The sequence below is a fragment of the Dipodomys ordii genome, unplaced genomic scaffold (genome assembly GCF_000151885.1).
Source record: "Dipodomys ordii isolate 6190 unplaced genomic scaffold, Dord_2.0 Scaffold40, whole genome shotgun sequence".
In the NCBI taxonomy this organism is placed as follows: Eukaryota; Metazoa; Chordata; class Mammalia; order Rodentia; family Heteromyidae; genus Dipodomys; species Dipodomys ordii.
The window spans coordinates 10,810,031-10,824,202 of NW_012267256.1; the positions used below are offsets into that span (position 1 = coordinate 10,810,031).

Genomic DNA, 14,172 nt, shown 5'->3' on the forward strand with positions numbered 1-14,172 from the left:
TATATGAATAGATATAACTATATATAAGTATATTATATATAGCATAACTATATATACTTATATATAGCATATTATACTATAATATACTATATATAAGTATATATAGTTATGCTATATATAGGTATATATATAATATACTTATATATAGTATATTATATATTATATAATAGTACATATTATATAACTGAGATATATATCCCAGTTAATACATATCCCAGTTAACATATATCTCAGTTAATATTTATCTTGTTTCTATATTTGTTTACTTATTATCTGTTTCTACCCACAGAACATGAGTCAGGAGGATACAGCTCTCAGCTCTCATTCTTGCTACTTCTGGAACATGGTAAGGGCTATCTAGATTACTAGACTGGAATAGAGGATGAATTAGAGGCAAGGAGACAGGGAGGCAAAGACAGAAGGAGAAATGAACTGAAGATACTGTCAAATTCTCTTGAAAAGTTGGAAGAAGCATCACCATTGGCATCAAACAGAACAGCGGGGCCAGGCAATGATTAGAAGGGGGAAAAGGACTATCACTCCTTGTTCATTTGTTGTTGTAGGATTTAAAATATGATAATGCAAACTAATCTGTTAGCTCAGTGCAAGGCATCAGAGCTTAAAATCTATTAGTTACTTCTATTCCGGAAACTGTCTAGTCTCTCCTAACATCAGTTAGTCTTGTCTGAGAGCTACTGACATGCAGGAGGTCTGATCTACAAAAGAAACTCAAGCTGGGGCAGCTAGGGCCAGTGGCTTTGGAGGAATCTCACATAACTTCACAGAGCAAAGCAAAAGAAGGAAAGTCCAATAGCTGTTATTACATTATTCTTTCTAAAAGAATATCCAGTAAATATCAGGGCAGACAATGCCCTCATGGCCAGTGGTGTCTATAGCCCTTTTTATTCTCTTCCTTTTATGCAAAGTGTTTCTTCCCCAGCTTCAGAAACAAAACAACAGAGAACGCTTTAGAATACTATCGACACAAGTGCTATGACTCTAGAGTCTCCTTAAAGACTGTCATTTGAGGAAGTTAAAACCCAAGCAAGAGCTGGGCCCAATGATATGCACTTATAATGCTGGCCTTTGGGAAGCTAGGTCAGGAGGATCATAAGTTCAAATCCAACCTAGGCTATGTAGCAAGAACCCGTCTCAAAAAAATTACAAAAACAAAAACAAGACTTAACTCAAGGGGCCAGGAAGATGGGATAGGACAATCAGGAGATAGCTAAGTGCTGAAGGAGATTCAAAATTCAGACAATCCACTAATGGATAATAGATCCCATTCAGTCTATGGCTGAGCTCATGCTCAGACCAGCCATTTCCATGCTCATATTCATATACAGGCAGGTTCTAGAGCTACCCTCTTCATTACCTAACATTTCCCCCTCCAGCCATCACTACCACATGCAGCAACACAATTTCAAATGGAAAATTGTTTCTAGGGCTACTTAGACAAGGAAAACTATGTGGGAGATTTTCTCAGATACAACCATAGGGATTGTATTAGTTAAATCGAAATTGTTTTATGATTTCCTCCCTGCAAAGAAATTTGTCAGGCTGGTCATCATTTATTTCAAAAACCTCCCACTTGCCATCTGCTGGGGTTGAAGGGAACGTTTATCTTTTGTTTTACCTATTCCTTCCTCCCCTTTTCTTTATCTCAGTGATCTTTTTGGACATAATTTAATGTCCTACAAGAAATTAAATCTGCTCTGCATACTATGCTCTAATATGGCATCTGTTATGAGAAAGGTGATTAACATTGTAAGCTCTTGGCCACAAAAATAAACTATATTATAAATATGCCTCTCATAACACCATTTCTTCAAAACACTGGCAAGGAATCTAGATAATTATTCCACAAATTATGAGGAAGGCATCCGTGACTCAAAATCATCACATTAAGACAGAGGTTGGCAATCACAATATGTTTTATCAGTTCGAATTATTTTGGAAAAGCTTAATAGAAGAATTCCATGTACTGATTAACCCTTGCTATGCAAAATAAATAAAACTCCACATGAATTAGGGGGCTAGGACACTTGGTAGAAGTACTGATGTGTAAAACAAGTTTATACCTGCTTTGAGAATCCCTAATTCATGACACAATGAATCATTTGGGGTGGTCTGAAAGCCACTTTCCCAGCCTTCTCAACTAAACAGGGACCAAGAATATTATGGTGTTGCCGTTTCTCAGAACACTGCAATCTCCTTAAGTTTAATAAGCACTATCATAGTCTTCCTTATTCTCCGATAGCTATCCAAGTAAATGGCTTCCCAAAAGAAGAAACAATCACCTTATAAGGGAAAAATCTAAAGCTCTCTTTCTGCCTCTCAAGCTCCAGAAACACAACTGAACACCCAAAGCATTTGATGATTCATAGGCAAAACAAAACAACCTCCTTGTTTTAAATGCATATAGTCTCTGAGACTAGCCTCAAACCCCTTCCTCCACAGTTCACATCTTATCCTCAACCATGACTTAATACTAGGTACACATACCTGAGAAATGTAGGTTCCCAAACCTATCAAGCAACCATGCCTCTAGAACATTCCTCCTTCCTCTTATTTAACCACAGGAAAGACACTGAGACCACCTACCTATCTTAAACCCCCACCCACTGTGTTTTCATGTTCCTTCTTCCTAGCTAATACTTCCCTTTCTTGTTTCTATTTTTATAAAAATATCTGGGGCTCTTGAGACATGTGGTCCCTCCCAGGGGTGCCAACTTTGACATCTTAAGATGGACATCTTTCTGACCATCAGTGTGAAGAGAAGTCAAGGGTAAGGAGAGCAATACACACAGCACCCCAACCCAGTGCAGCTTCTGTGTCGGGCCCCTTCCTTGATACACACTTTGCTTTGACTGCGTGACCCTCAAAGCCAACATGGCTACCACATGACTCTCAACGCTCTGTGGTTCAGATAGTCTCCTGATAGGGCTGCCCACCTCATCTGCACTGAGGAAGAGATTACATCGGGGGAGGCACAACATTTGTCTGTTGGTAGCCATTGATTCACCTATTGGAGTGACTCAGTTCCTGGCTTTTGCTCCCTCTGATGTTTCTGAAAGATGTCTCTTTCTTAAAGTTGTAGCCCAACAGTTATAGAAAACATCTGCTATAGAAAACACAACTGCCCTGGGGACATACAGAGGCCCTTCCCTTCTTACCTGCAGTAATAGTGGCGGCCATATTTGGCCCAGTGGTCTCGGACAATTTCCTCCACACTCTGCTTCCGGGCAGCAATAATGGACAGCCAGACCAAAACAGCCCACAGGCCATCTTTCTCTCGGAGGTGATCAGACCCTAAGAGGAGAATGAAAGATTCTGCTGTAGAATCTTTTCTGGGAAGTACTTTGAAGAGACACGGAAGAGGAAGGAGTTCTGGAGGAGGTGGGAATGTTGAGAGTATAAAGCAAAAGCAAAAGAAACTAGTAAGACCAATTAATAACTGAAGGCGATGTTGAAATGATCGGTTACATCTGTCACTGTGTAAAGTACATGCCCCACAATATATTTGTTTTTCCAAAAATAGGCAAGTGAAAAATAACATAGAATGTTGACAAAAACACAGTAAAATCCTAGAGACTGTCGTAGAAATTGAAGAGCCTAGCTGACATCACATCAGCACAATGGTATCGTTAATTCATCCTTTTATTTAGTGAAGACTTGGTGATCCCAATAATATACTGAGCCTTGCTCTATGTCCTAGCAATATAGTAGTAAAATGCCCTTGTAAAATGCCCTTTACTCAAAAATCTGAATTTAACTAGAGAGAAACAAGCAAAAGAAAAATAAGACAGATAAAAGACCAAAATGCAACAAATAAAGGCTAGTACTTTAAAAAATCGAAATGCTTATGTCACAGAAAATAACAGCAACAAAGACTGCTTTATCTAAAGTTGAATGGTGATCCCATCAGATGCATTCTTTTGGGAGGAATGGTCTTTGTAGGTATAACTGGGTTAGATATCCAAGAAATAAAATTATTCTGGAATAGCTTGGTGAACCCTAAACCCAGTAACAAGAGTTTATTTATTTATTTATCTTTATTTTCAATTTTTAAATTTTTTTTGCTAGTCCTGGGGCTTGAGTTCTGGGCCTGGTCACACTGTCCCTGGGCTTTTATGCTCAAGCCTAGCACTCTACCACTTAAGTCACAGCTCTACTTCCAGCTTCTTGTGGCTACTTAGAAATAAGAGTCTCAGACTTTCCTGCCTGGGCTGGCTTCAGATCTCGATCCTCAGTTCACAGCCTCCTGAGTTGTTCAGATTACAGTCATGAGCAACTGGTGCCTGGCAAACAAGGGATCTTACCAGGAGAAAAGACACTGAGAAATGGAGGGACATGCTCCAGAGGGAGAGAATCTGAGATGGGAGTTCTACTACCATTAGCCAAGGAAAGCATCGAGCCACCACAAACTGAAGAGGTAAGCAAAGACCCTCCCTGGAGCCTGTGAAGAAATAGTCCTACCAACACCTTGGCTTTGGATTCCTGGCCTTTAGAACTAAGAGAGAATAAGTTTCTATTGTTTTAAGGCACTCAGCTCGTGTAGAGATAGCCCTAGAAGACTAACACAGGTCGCTTGGGTCAGGCCCACTGAGATAAAGAATCTGAGCTGACACTTGAGGAGGAGTTGTCCATGCCAAGGTCTAGGGATAGAGTGTTCCAAGCCACGGGTCAGCAAATGCAAAGTCTCTGAGGCAGGAAGGAGCCTGAAAGCCAAATCCTGCAGCTACTTGTATATTATAGGACAGAGAGGTCAGTCTTATTATATGTACACACAACAAAAGAGTAAAGTCTAAACAAGAAGCGTCCAGTAAGAAGTTACTCTAGAAACATGATACAGGACCACTGAAGCATCTCTTGGGTGGTCAGTTGCATGCTTCCTCTAAAGTGGGTAAAGGCCTTGAAGTCAAAGGATCATTTGTTGTATGAGAAAAGCTTCGGGAAGGCTTAGGAATGAGGATTTCAATCATCTTCGGCTACTCCAATGTTCTGTGCCTCTGCTTCTTTGTAAAATGGTCACATCATCATCAATATTATAGCCTTTAAAAGAGCAGGCTCTGGGACCTGTGGACATGTACCTGTAATCCCAACTACTCAGGAATTTGAGGTAGGAAGATCTTTAGTTTAAGACCAGTGATACCCTGTCCCTAAAAAAATGGCAGGCTCTTGAGTCAATGTTCATGTTGATCCCTCACTACATACTTGGAGACAAATTATTCTGTTACACACACACACACACACACACACACACACACACACAAACACATTATGACTCTAGCAGCAGTAATGTCTTAAGAAATAGGACTGGAACAACAGAGAACAGTACTCTTGGCTTCCAGGACTGTGAAAAACATAAATAGAAAATCAGCAAATGAGAACCATGTCACAAAGTTGCTAAACCCATTTTTAAATAGGATGAAACAAGTCTTTAGCTAACTTAAATGTCTTTCATTGTGTATCCCTGTAGCTACAGCCCATGCACCATTCTTATATTTACCATTTTAAATGCTTAAATGTTTTTTGTTCTTAAAAGGGAAAATACACAACCCTGGGAGAGCAGTGACATTACTTAAGTCAGAAAGACAAAGAGTCATGTTGTTAGTTCTTAACGCACTGATCCGTGATCTGCTGACGGCATTGTTGGATGTCACATTAGGCTTATATCTAGGTTAAGAAGACACTGGACACTAATCATCACACCCCAAAGTGACTTTGGACTCAGCCAGTGAATTCTTCACACTGATACAAAAAAGGAAGAAATTTGGACGACTCAGTCTCAGAAAGATGGCCAACTGCCAAAACAACAAGTCTAGGAAACCCTGCCCAGTGTGATCGTTTCAAAACCTTTTGTCCTTTTATAGCTGAGAAAAATCACTTTTACTTACTGGCTAGAGAAAAATACCCTTTTGTTCAAAAACATCCCCAGCTGGATCACATTACCTAGAGAGAGAACCATTAGATGCTATTAAGTGTGTAAGATAAGATTGTCAGAATTTACTGGTAGAGAAACACAGAGTTCTTTTAGGTGGATTAAAAGAAAATTAAAAAAAAAACACCTCAATCCATTGTGGCCAACTGCAGAGTAACTTGTGAGCTGGCCTGGATATCTTTGCCTACAAGCTAAACATTTGCCAAGATTCTTAAGGGGCCTGCGATCAAATAAAAATTAACTGTGTTCTTTATAATTGTCAGAGGCAGAGATAAAGACATCAGTTAATGAAGCTACAATTACACATATGTTTCCAAGTGAAGACCACAGTGTGTGCTACAGGGGTCTTGGGAGGTCCTTTTAATATCTTTAAGGGACATAAACTTGACATATCTGTGACAGGTAAATTAAATAAGGAGGGAAGAAAACACAAAGATACCACATGATGTCCTCTATAAGGAGTCAAAATGGGTGGGGGATGTTTACATAAATAAGTATATGTACACACATATATGTATCTGTCATATACAGTCAATAGTCTACGTTAAAAAATGTTTTTATAAGTCAATAAGAAAAAAGAGGAACCCCAAAAGACAACTGGTACAAAGGAGCCTCTCTCTTTCCCTTTCTCTCTCCCTCCATCCACCCTCTCTCTCTCATGCTGGCTCAGTAACAAATCCAGCATCTTATACATGCTAGGCAAGTGCTGTACCACTGAATTACTTCTCCATCTCAAGAAAGTACTTTTCAGGAGAAAATAGCAATGGTCAACAAACAGCCTCACTGTGGTCAAAGAAAAGCCCATAAAGGGGGGGAGGACCATTTAGGGATAGTCAGATGAGCAAAGGTTAGCTTGGAGAAAGGACAATGTGTAGTACTGATAAAGTACCAGTGTAAAAGAGTATATTGGGTTAATGTAATATGACAATTATGATCAATAGGGTCATATTCATGTTTGGACCCAGTGATTCTATTTCTTTATCTGAACACAAAAAGATATTCATAGATGTATCTAAGAAGGAAACAGTGAAGACAAATATCAGTTCTCACATAGACAAAGTACTGAATAAAGAATCTTCAGTAATAAATGATGATGTTTAGACCCATTTTGATAACTGGGAAAAATCAGTATATCCAAAGAAAATAACAAGGGATGACATGGTCCAAAAAGAAATGTACTCATTATCTGACTTAGATAACTGGAACCCCTCTGAACATCACCTCAACAATAACAATAACTTGTAGGAAGTGTGTGCATATGTGTGGGTGGACAGACAAAAACAGAAAAGCATACAGCAATCCATCAGCAGTAAGTAGGCAGCTCAGAAGCGGTAGCATTGCAGGTGATTTTCTTCTCTTTACGGTATTTCTACAATAAACATGCTATTATTTGTATGTGAGGAAAAAAGGTTTTTAAATTTATCAGTGGGGTGTATTCAAATTCACATTTAAGACCGTGCCTTTCAGAATGTTGTATAGTTAGATCCCAGTAACATCCAGCCTTGTCAGGTTTAGTAACATGCATGTAATCTGAATTAACACCACCATGTCTTTGGAAGCTAGCTTCTTCTGACTGAGTCTCCTTCAGGCCATGGCAAGGAAAATGGATCCCTAATTCCTAAAGCCTGTAAGTACCACATGCCCTTGAGCGTCCCGGCCAGCACAACCCAAAGCCCACCTGATGGAGTAGTGGTGGAGAGCAGCCGTCTTTACCTGGGCACCAATGGGAAGGTGCTTAGCTATTCTCCGCCAACACTCCAACAAGAATTGGCCTAGAAAGTGGGGCTTGTCTGCTTTTTTCCATCACAAATATCAAAAGGTTCCCTTTCTACTCCAATTAAACTTGGAGTTTTCTCAGGCTGGAAAACCATGGTCCTGGGGCCAGGGCACAACACCAGTAACGATACTACCTCTCCCAAGAGGGCAATCGAAGGGAAAAATAAAGAGAACGCCCAATCATCTCAAAGGAATTTGTTTCTTCAAATAGAAATTCCAGTGTGGATGAGTCCATCAGACATCACACAGACTGCTGCCCGGTCAAATCATCACAGCTGAAATTAATGTCGGGGAACTCTCAAGGTGTCAGTTAGGAAAAGCCTAAGTCACCATGCACCTGCTGGTGACTCTGAGCTTTGACATGGTTAGCAATTCCCTAACCTGAATGGCACCATAAGACCACCCACAGAACTTTAATACCCCTCCCCCCACACACATACACACACACACACACATACCCACACCCTGGCCAATCAAATCAGGCAATCTTTTCCCAAAAGCTCCTTGGGTGATTTTTTTCAGGTTACAGCCAGGGCTGAGGGCTGCTGTTTGAGAAGGTACTTCATCTAGTCTTATGATATGGGGAGTGAATTAACTTTCTTCCTTATTTTGCTCTAATTTGAGGCTATCAGATAGTGACCCCCTAGTCTCCAGTCAAACAGATGCAACTGACAGCTTCAGAGCCATGCTCTCTCTCTGTCTTTCTCTGTCTGTCTGTCTGTGTGTCTGTTCCCGCCCCCCTGTATGTATGTCCTTTTGTAGTGATCAACTCATCCTGGTTAGACCACAACTTTCCCAATTTTAACACAAAAAGTTCCACAGCCCAAGAATCCTCTAAGTTCCAGACAAAGAAGGACATTCACCATCCAACAGGAAAGACCACCTGCTCCACGAGGTCCCTGCTCATTTTTAAGAGGCATGCACATTTGGCACATGCATTTCTTGGACCCAGAAATGACAGGTGGCATATGCATCTATACGCTTATTCCTAGAGAGGAATTACAGGCAAGAGCCGTCGCTTCTAAGATCAGCAGCGAAGCCCCTGTCATGGGGCTCAATTACTTCAGACACCTGTCATCACAATTCTAAAGTCCCTTTTTACAGATAAGAGAGTAAAACCAGCCATTTGTAAAAAGTCACATGGCAGCTAAGTAATCAAAAGCGGGTTTGAACCTGGGCAGACTGGCTCCAAAACCTGTGATCTCCACTGCTCCTGAAGGAGCCCAGTAATGGCAGAGATGCCAGGAGACAGGTAGACCCAGTGTCCCACCAGTGAGCGCTGGGCCTGTCATTCTGAGGGTGGGGGTGATGAATTTACATGTCTTCTTTTTCACCTTTGCCATTGCTGGGGTGCTACAAGACTCCCCCTTATTTTTCCTCTCCTGTCAGCTTTATAAATGATTTTCATTAAACTACCGTGGAATTCTCCCCGTCCACTTTTCATTGGCTCAAGAGAGGGATTTATTTTTCCAAAATAGCACTATTTTATTAACACACACCCTCCGCGGTCAATCATCCGTGTTAAGAGGAGAGAACCCTGGAGCAAGTTCATGGCCAGCTAGTGATCACTTCCCTCCGGGCCCACAACTCTGAGCTCATGTATCCTACACCACTGCTTTATCACTAAAGGGTGTGTGTGTGTGTGTGTGTGTTATACATATACATATAGAATACATATACATATAAACACATATATACATGCATATGCATATGTGCGTGTTTCTCATCAGAAAGGAGTAACAGAATTCACTAAGAAGTGTGCTCTGTATGCCAAACCAGAAACCTTCTCTAGTGGGTGTTGGGCTGAACTGTCATTCTACAGTCATTACACCTGTTGATGAGGGCAAGACATCTTCGAAAGATAATTTTATCGGCATCTAAATCCCAAAAGACAAGCCTTCTTTTTCCAAGTTCCTTAGAAGAATGTGTTCTCCCTGTCTGAAAGTCTTTAATCTGTGGCTAGTGGCCACAAAGCTCCAGGACTTCCAGAAAGCACTGGATAGTGGTGGACCCAGTGTAAGAAGCCCCATTCCTTTGCTTTTGCTCAGACAACTCTGCCTAACTCTGCCTCTTGCCACTTCTGTGTTGGTCATGGTGCTTAAATTCAGGGTCTGGGTGCTGTTCCTGAGCATTTTTGGTCAAGGCTAGAGCACTAACATTTTAAGCCACGGCTCTACTTCCAGTTTTCTGGTGGTTAATTGGAGATAAGAATCTCATGGACTTTCCTACGCAGGCTGGCTTTGAAGTGTGATCCTCAGATTTCAGCCTCCTGAATAGTTGGGATTATAAGCATGAGCCACCGGCACCCAACCTTCTTGCCATTTTTGATGGACTTGGAGGATTAACTGAGAGGCCAAGGGAACCGGGCCATGAAAACCCCAAGGAGATGATTGTGTGTGATGGAGATACTCTTGCTATTCCAAGTGGCAGCTCTGCTTCTCAGCGCAGGCATCACGGGATGGTTCGCAGGAGCTCCAGAGGGGAGTTTCAGCTTTCTAACATTATCAGGAAACTCTTCAGGGTGTCAGTCATAGAGCCTCTGTGCTTTTCCCAGCCTAGATTGAATTGCACACGTGCACACAGTCCCACAGAGAGGCTGAACGGTCTGATAATGCTGTCACCACAACCGCCTCATCCCACTTCTACAACCCAGCCAGATGCACATGCAAAGACCACAAAGAAGAAAAGCAGTGGTCCAAGGACATTCATCATCGGACACTGACCGATGGCATACTCTTGCCCCCTCCTGCAGGCTGGGCAGAAGTGGAAACACCCAAGGAGCAAGTTAAGACAAAGAATAGACTTGAGTCTTCCTTTATTTGGCTTTGAGAAACATAGAATCTGTGTCTAAACTCTCTGTACCATGAACATATGCTCATAAAAATGTTCAAAAAGCAAAAACAAAAGAGACAATCCAACTATTCAGTCTTCGTACCGTACCACTGCTTGAGTGAAGGTGTATGTCACTCGCATGTAAACTGTAAATGAAGAACTATGGCTCCTTCAGGAATTTCAAGATTCCTTTGCAAAGTAAGCGGAGAAGTCATCAGCATCAACCATAAGACACTAGAGCCCTTTGGGGCTGGGAAGGTGGATCAGTGGTAGAGCGTTTGCCTTGCATGCCTGAGGCCCTGGGTTCCATTCCTCAGCACCATAAGCAAAAAGAAAAAAGCCGGAAGTGGCATTGTGGCTCAAGTGGTAGAGCGCTAGCCTTGAGCTGAAGAGCTGAGGGACAGCGCCCAGACCCAGAATTCAGACCCCACGACCGGACTCCCCCCCAAAAAAGACACTAGAGCCCAGAATAATGATGCTAAAGACATAAGAATTCAGTACATACCCACCCCCAAAAATCACTAATGCTGGACTCTACCCACTGCCAGACATTGCTATTTCCAAATGAATGTCAACAACTCCAGACATGGGAAATGACAAATTAATGTTACATATTATGAATGCTTTACAATCTCTTGGTAACACTGGATTAGGAGGGAAGAGCTTTCTAGAAACACTTCATTGGCTGTTCATCTGTGCTCTAATTATGGGATGATTGAAAATACCACTGCTTTAAGAGTTTTTTTATACTTTTGATGTTATCAGCATTCATAAGGTCCCTTCATACACTTTTGCAAGGTCTACATGTGTGTAATTTAGCTCCTGTTAAGGTTCTTCAACAACCAGATCTTCTGAAACAACTCCACTAAAGGAAGATAAAAATTTAACTTATAAAAATTGAAGGGAAAAACACAAAAGTGGAGTCAATCCTCTCTTCCTCTCCTCTCCTCTCCTCATTTATTTTCTTCTTCCTTCCTACCTTCCTTACCCTTCCTTCCTTCTTTCTTCTTTTCTTCCTATTTTTCCACCTTTCTGTCCACACCATCATCCCTCCTTTTTTCCATCTATGCACAAACATTTCCTCAGGGCCTACTATATTTCAAATAAATAGATCTGAACAAGGTTGGAATGGCTGACCTCGGGGCATTTATAATACCTGAACAACAAGCAAAGGAATCCAACAGACCTAAGAAACACGCAAAGAACTCAGGACTTCCTGAGTAGTGAGTTAATGACCACTTAGACAGGGGACAGACTCAAGTCTTCTTTATTTGGCTGAGTCCAAACTCTGTACAATAAACATATGGAACACATAGAATCTGGTCTTCTTCCTGTTGTGCTAAAATAAACCAAATTTAAAAACAACAACCACCACCACAACAAAAGCCAGGTGCCAGTGGCTCATGCCTGTAATCCTAGCTACTCAGGAGGCTGAGATCTGAGGATCGCAGTTCAAAACCAGCCTGGGCAGGAAAGTCCATAAGACTCTTATCTCCAACAAACCACTAGAAAACCGGAAGTGGCGTTGTGGCTCAAGTGGTAGAGCACTAGCCCTGAGCTGAAGAGCTGAGGGACAGCGCCCAGGCTGAGTTCAAGCCCCACAACCACAAAAAGAAGAAGAGAAGGGAAGAAAGGTAGGAAGGAAGGAAGGAAGGAAGGGAGAGAGAGAGAGAGAAAGAGAGAGAGAAAGAAAGAAAGAAAGAAAGAAAGGAAGGAAGGAAGGAAGGAAGAAAGAAAAGAAAAAAAAAAAGAAAGAAAGAAAGAAAGAAAGAAAGAAAGAAAGAAAGAAAGAAAGAAAGAAAGGGAAAGAAAGAAAAGGAAAGAAAAAAAAACAACTAAGATGCAAAAACAGCCACTGGGTTATACTAAAGATTTCACAGTGGAAAAATTTGGTGTGACAATTACAAATAAGTTGTGCTAAGAACTGGGGCTAATTCTGAGTTTTCAGAAAGAGATAGATGTATATAAGGCTTGGAAATGCCCTGGCATATACTAGATGCTCATTTAAATGTGAAAATTCAACATGGAGTACTTCCTTGGGAACAATAAAAACAGTGTTTCTTTGACATAATTCAAAGGATGTTGATAATAGCTTAGCAAATACACCAATGCAACGGTACATAATGAAGATGGTGGTCAAGCTTGGAGATCTTCCAGGCATTCAGAAAAAGAACAATTCTTCCACGTTATCTGTAAAGGGACTAGCTCTGGGCTAGGACAATTCATACTCTGCAAAACTGGCATGACTTCTTAGAAAGCCTATGTCAGGGATGGAAAATAATGGAACATTTTCAACAAACGCAAAAGAAATCAAAGATTGTGTTTTGGTTTTAATCTTAATTTGAATATTTTAGTAGATCCTCTGTGTCTGGGAAGCGGCCAAGATTCCTTTAAAATTAAAACTCTCAACAAGCCAGCATGCCATTTGGATGAACAGCCTTCCCTTTAACTCTTGAGTATTTACAAAATGTTCTGCTTTCTCCCTATAAAGCTGTTTTCCAAGGAATAGCATGAATACCTTCTCCTAGCACCAAAGATGATTTGGGTACTTAAATGATCTTAATTCCTTGATCAAGAAATGAATACAAGTTTTCTGTTGTTCAGGGCCTAGAGCTTTCTAGAATGTGGATGCTACCAACAGCCTATTATCTTGGCTTACCCTGAAAGCTCAAGACATCAGCAGGGAAAATCTCTACTCCGAGTATGTCTCAGTCACTCTGGACCTAGCCCTGGGTGACATCTTGACATCCCTAAGCCTGAGGCAGATCCACAATTTCCAAATGTTCTTGGCACTTCTATGCATTCCTAGTTAGTGCATACACGATGCCATACCTCAAGGACACTAGAAACAGTCCCATTGGAGACACGTGCGTACATTCTAGAAGTTTCTCGCTAGTTTCTGAGTGAGGATCTTTCTATCTCTCTATTTCTTCTTCTGTAACGAGCTCATTTGACTCTGAAAAGAATGCATCTTTAAGATAGATAGCTCCTATCACCAGCTGACTTTTCCAAGTTAGAACTGTCAGAGAGGCTAGGTGGGTGGCTGGTGATGGGCAGGCATGTGCATTGATGTGGATCATCACTCCTTCCGATTCTCCAACATTCCTGTACCTCTGCACTGTGCTTGGGGAAAGACAGATGGGGGACACAGGCACACACCTGCTACCAATCCTGGAGAAAAGCCAAATACTGGTATTCACTTGAGCAATGGTGTTTGTGGTTGAGGTGGCATATTTAAAATGCAGACTCAAGCTCCACACAGACAGAGATTCAAAGGTGGACTGGAACACAAAATATGTGTTTACTTTTACTTTTTGGGGTTTTTGGGTTTTTTTGTGGTATTAGGGACTGAACTCAGGGCCTCATGCCTGCTAGGCAGGCGTTTTACCACTTGAGCCACAACTCCAGCCCCTTCTGGCACTGGTGATTTTCAAGTAGAGTCTTAACTTTATTCCCTAGGAAGCTTGAGCTGCATTCCTCCTATTATTTTGGGGATGAGGTATGCACCACAGTCACCAGCCATTGAGTTAAGATGAAGTCTCATGAACTCTTTTTATGCCTGAGTTCAAACCCATCTACGATCTCTGCCTCCTAAGTAGCAAGTATTACCACGCCTGGCA

The 14,172-nt window shown here is 41.4% G+C and overlaps 1 protein-coding gene across 1 annotated transcript in view; it reads right to left on the bottom strand.

Moving 5' to 3' along the window:
* The window catches only part of Pgm5 (phosphoglucomutase 5), a 135,381-nt gene that overhangs the window by 36,657 nt on the left and 84,552 nt on the right, over positions 1–14,172 (bottom strand). Inside the window, exon 7 of the mRNA XM_013018404.1 lies at positions 3,177–3,312. Within this exon, the coding sequence (XP_012873858.1) occupies positions 3,177–3,312 (136 nt within the window). The remainder of the gene's footprint in view (positions 1–3,176; positions 3,313–14,172) is intronic.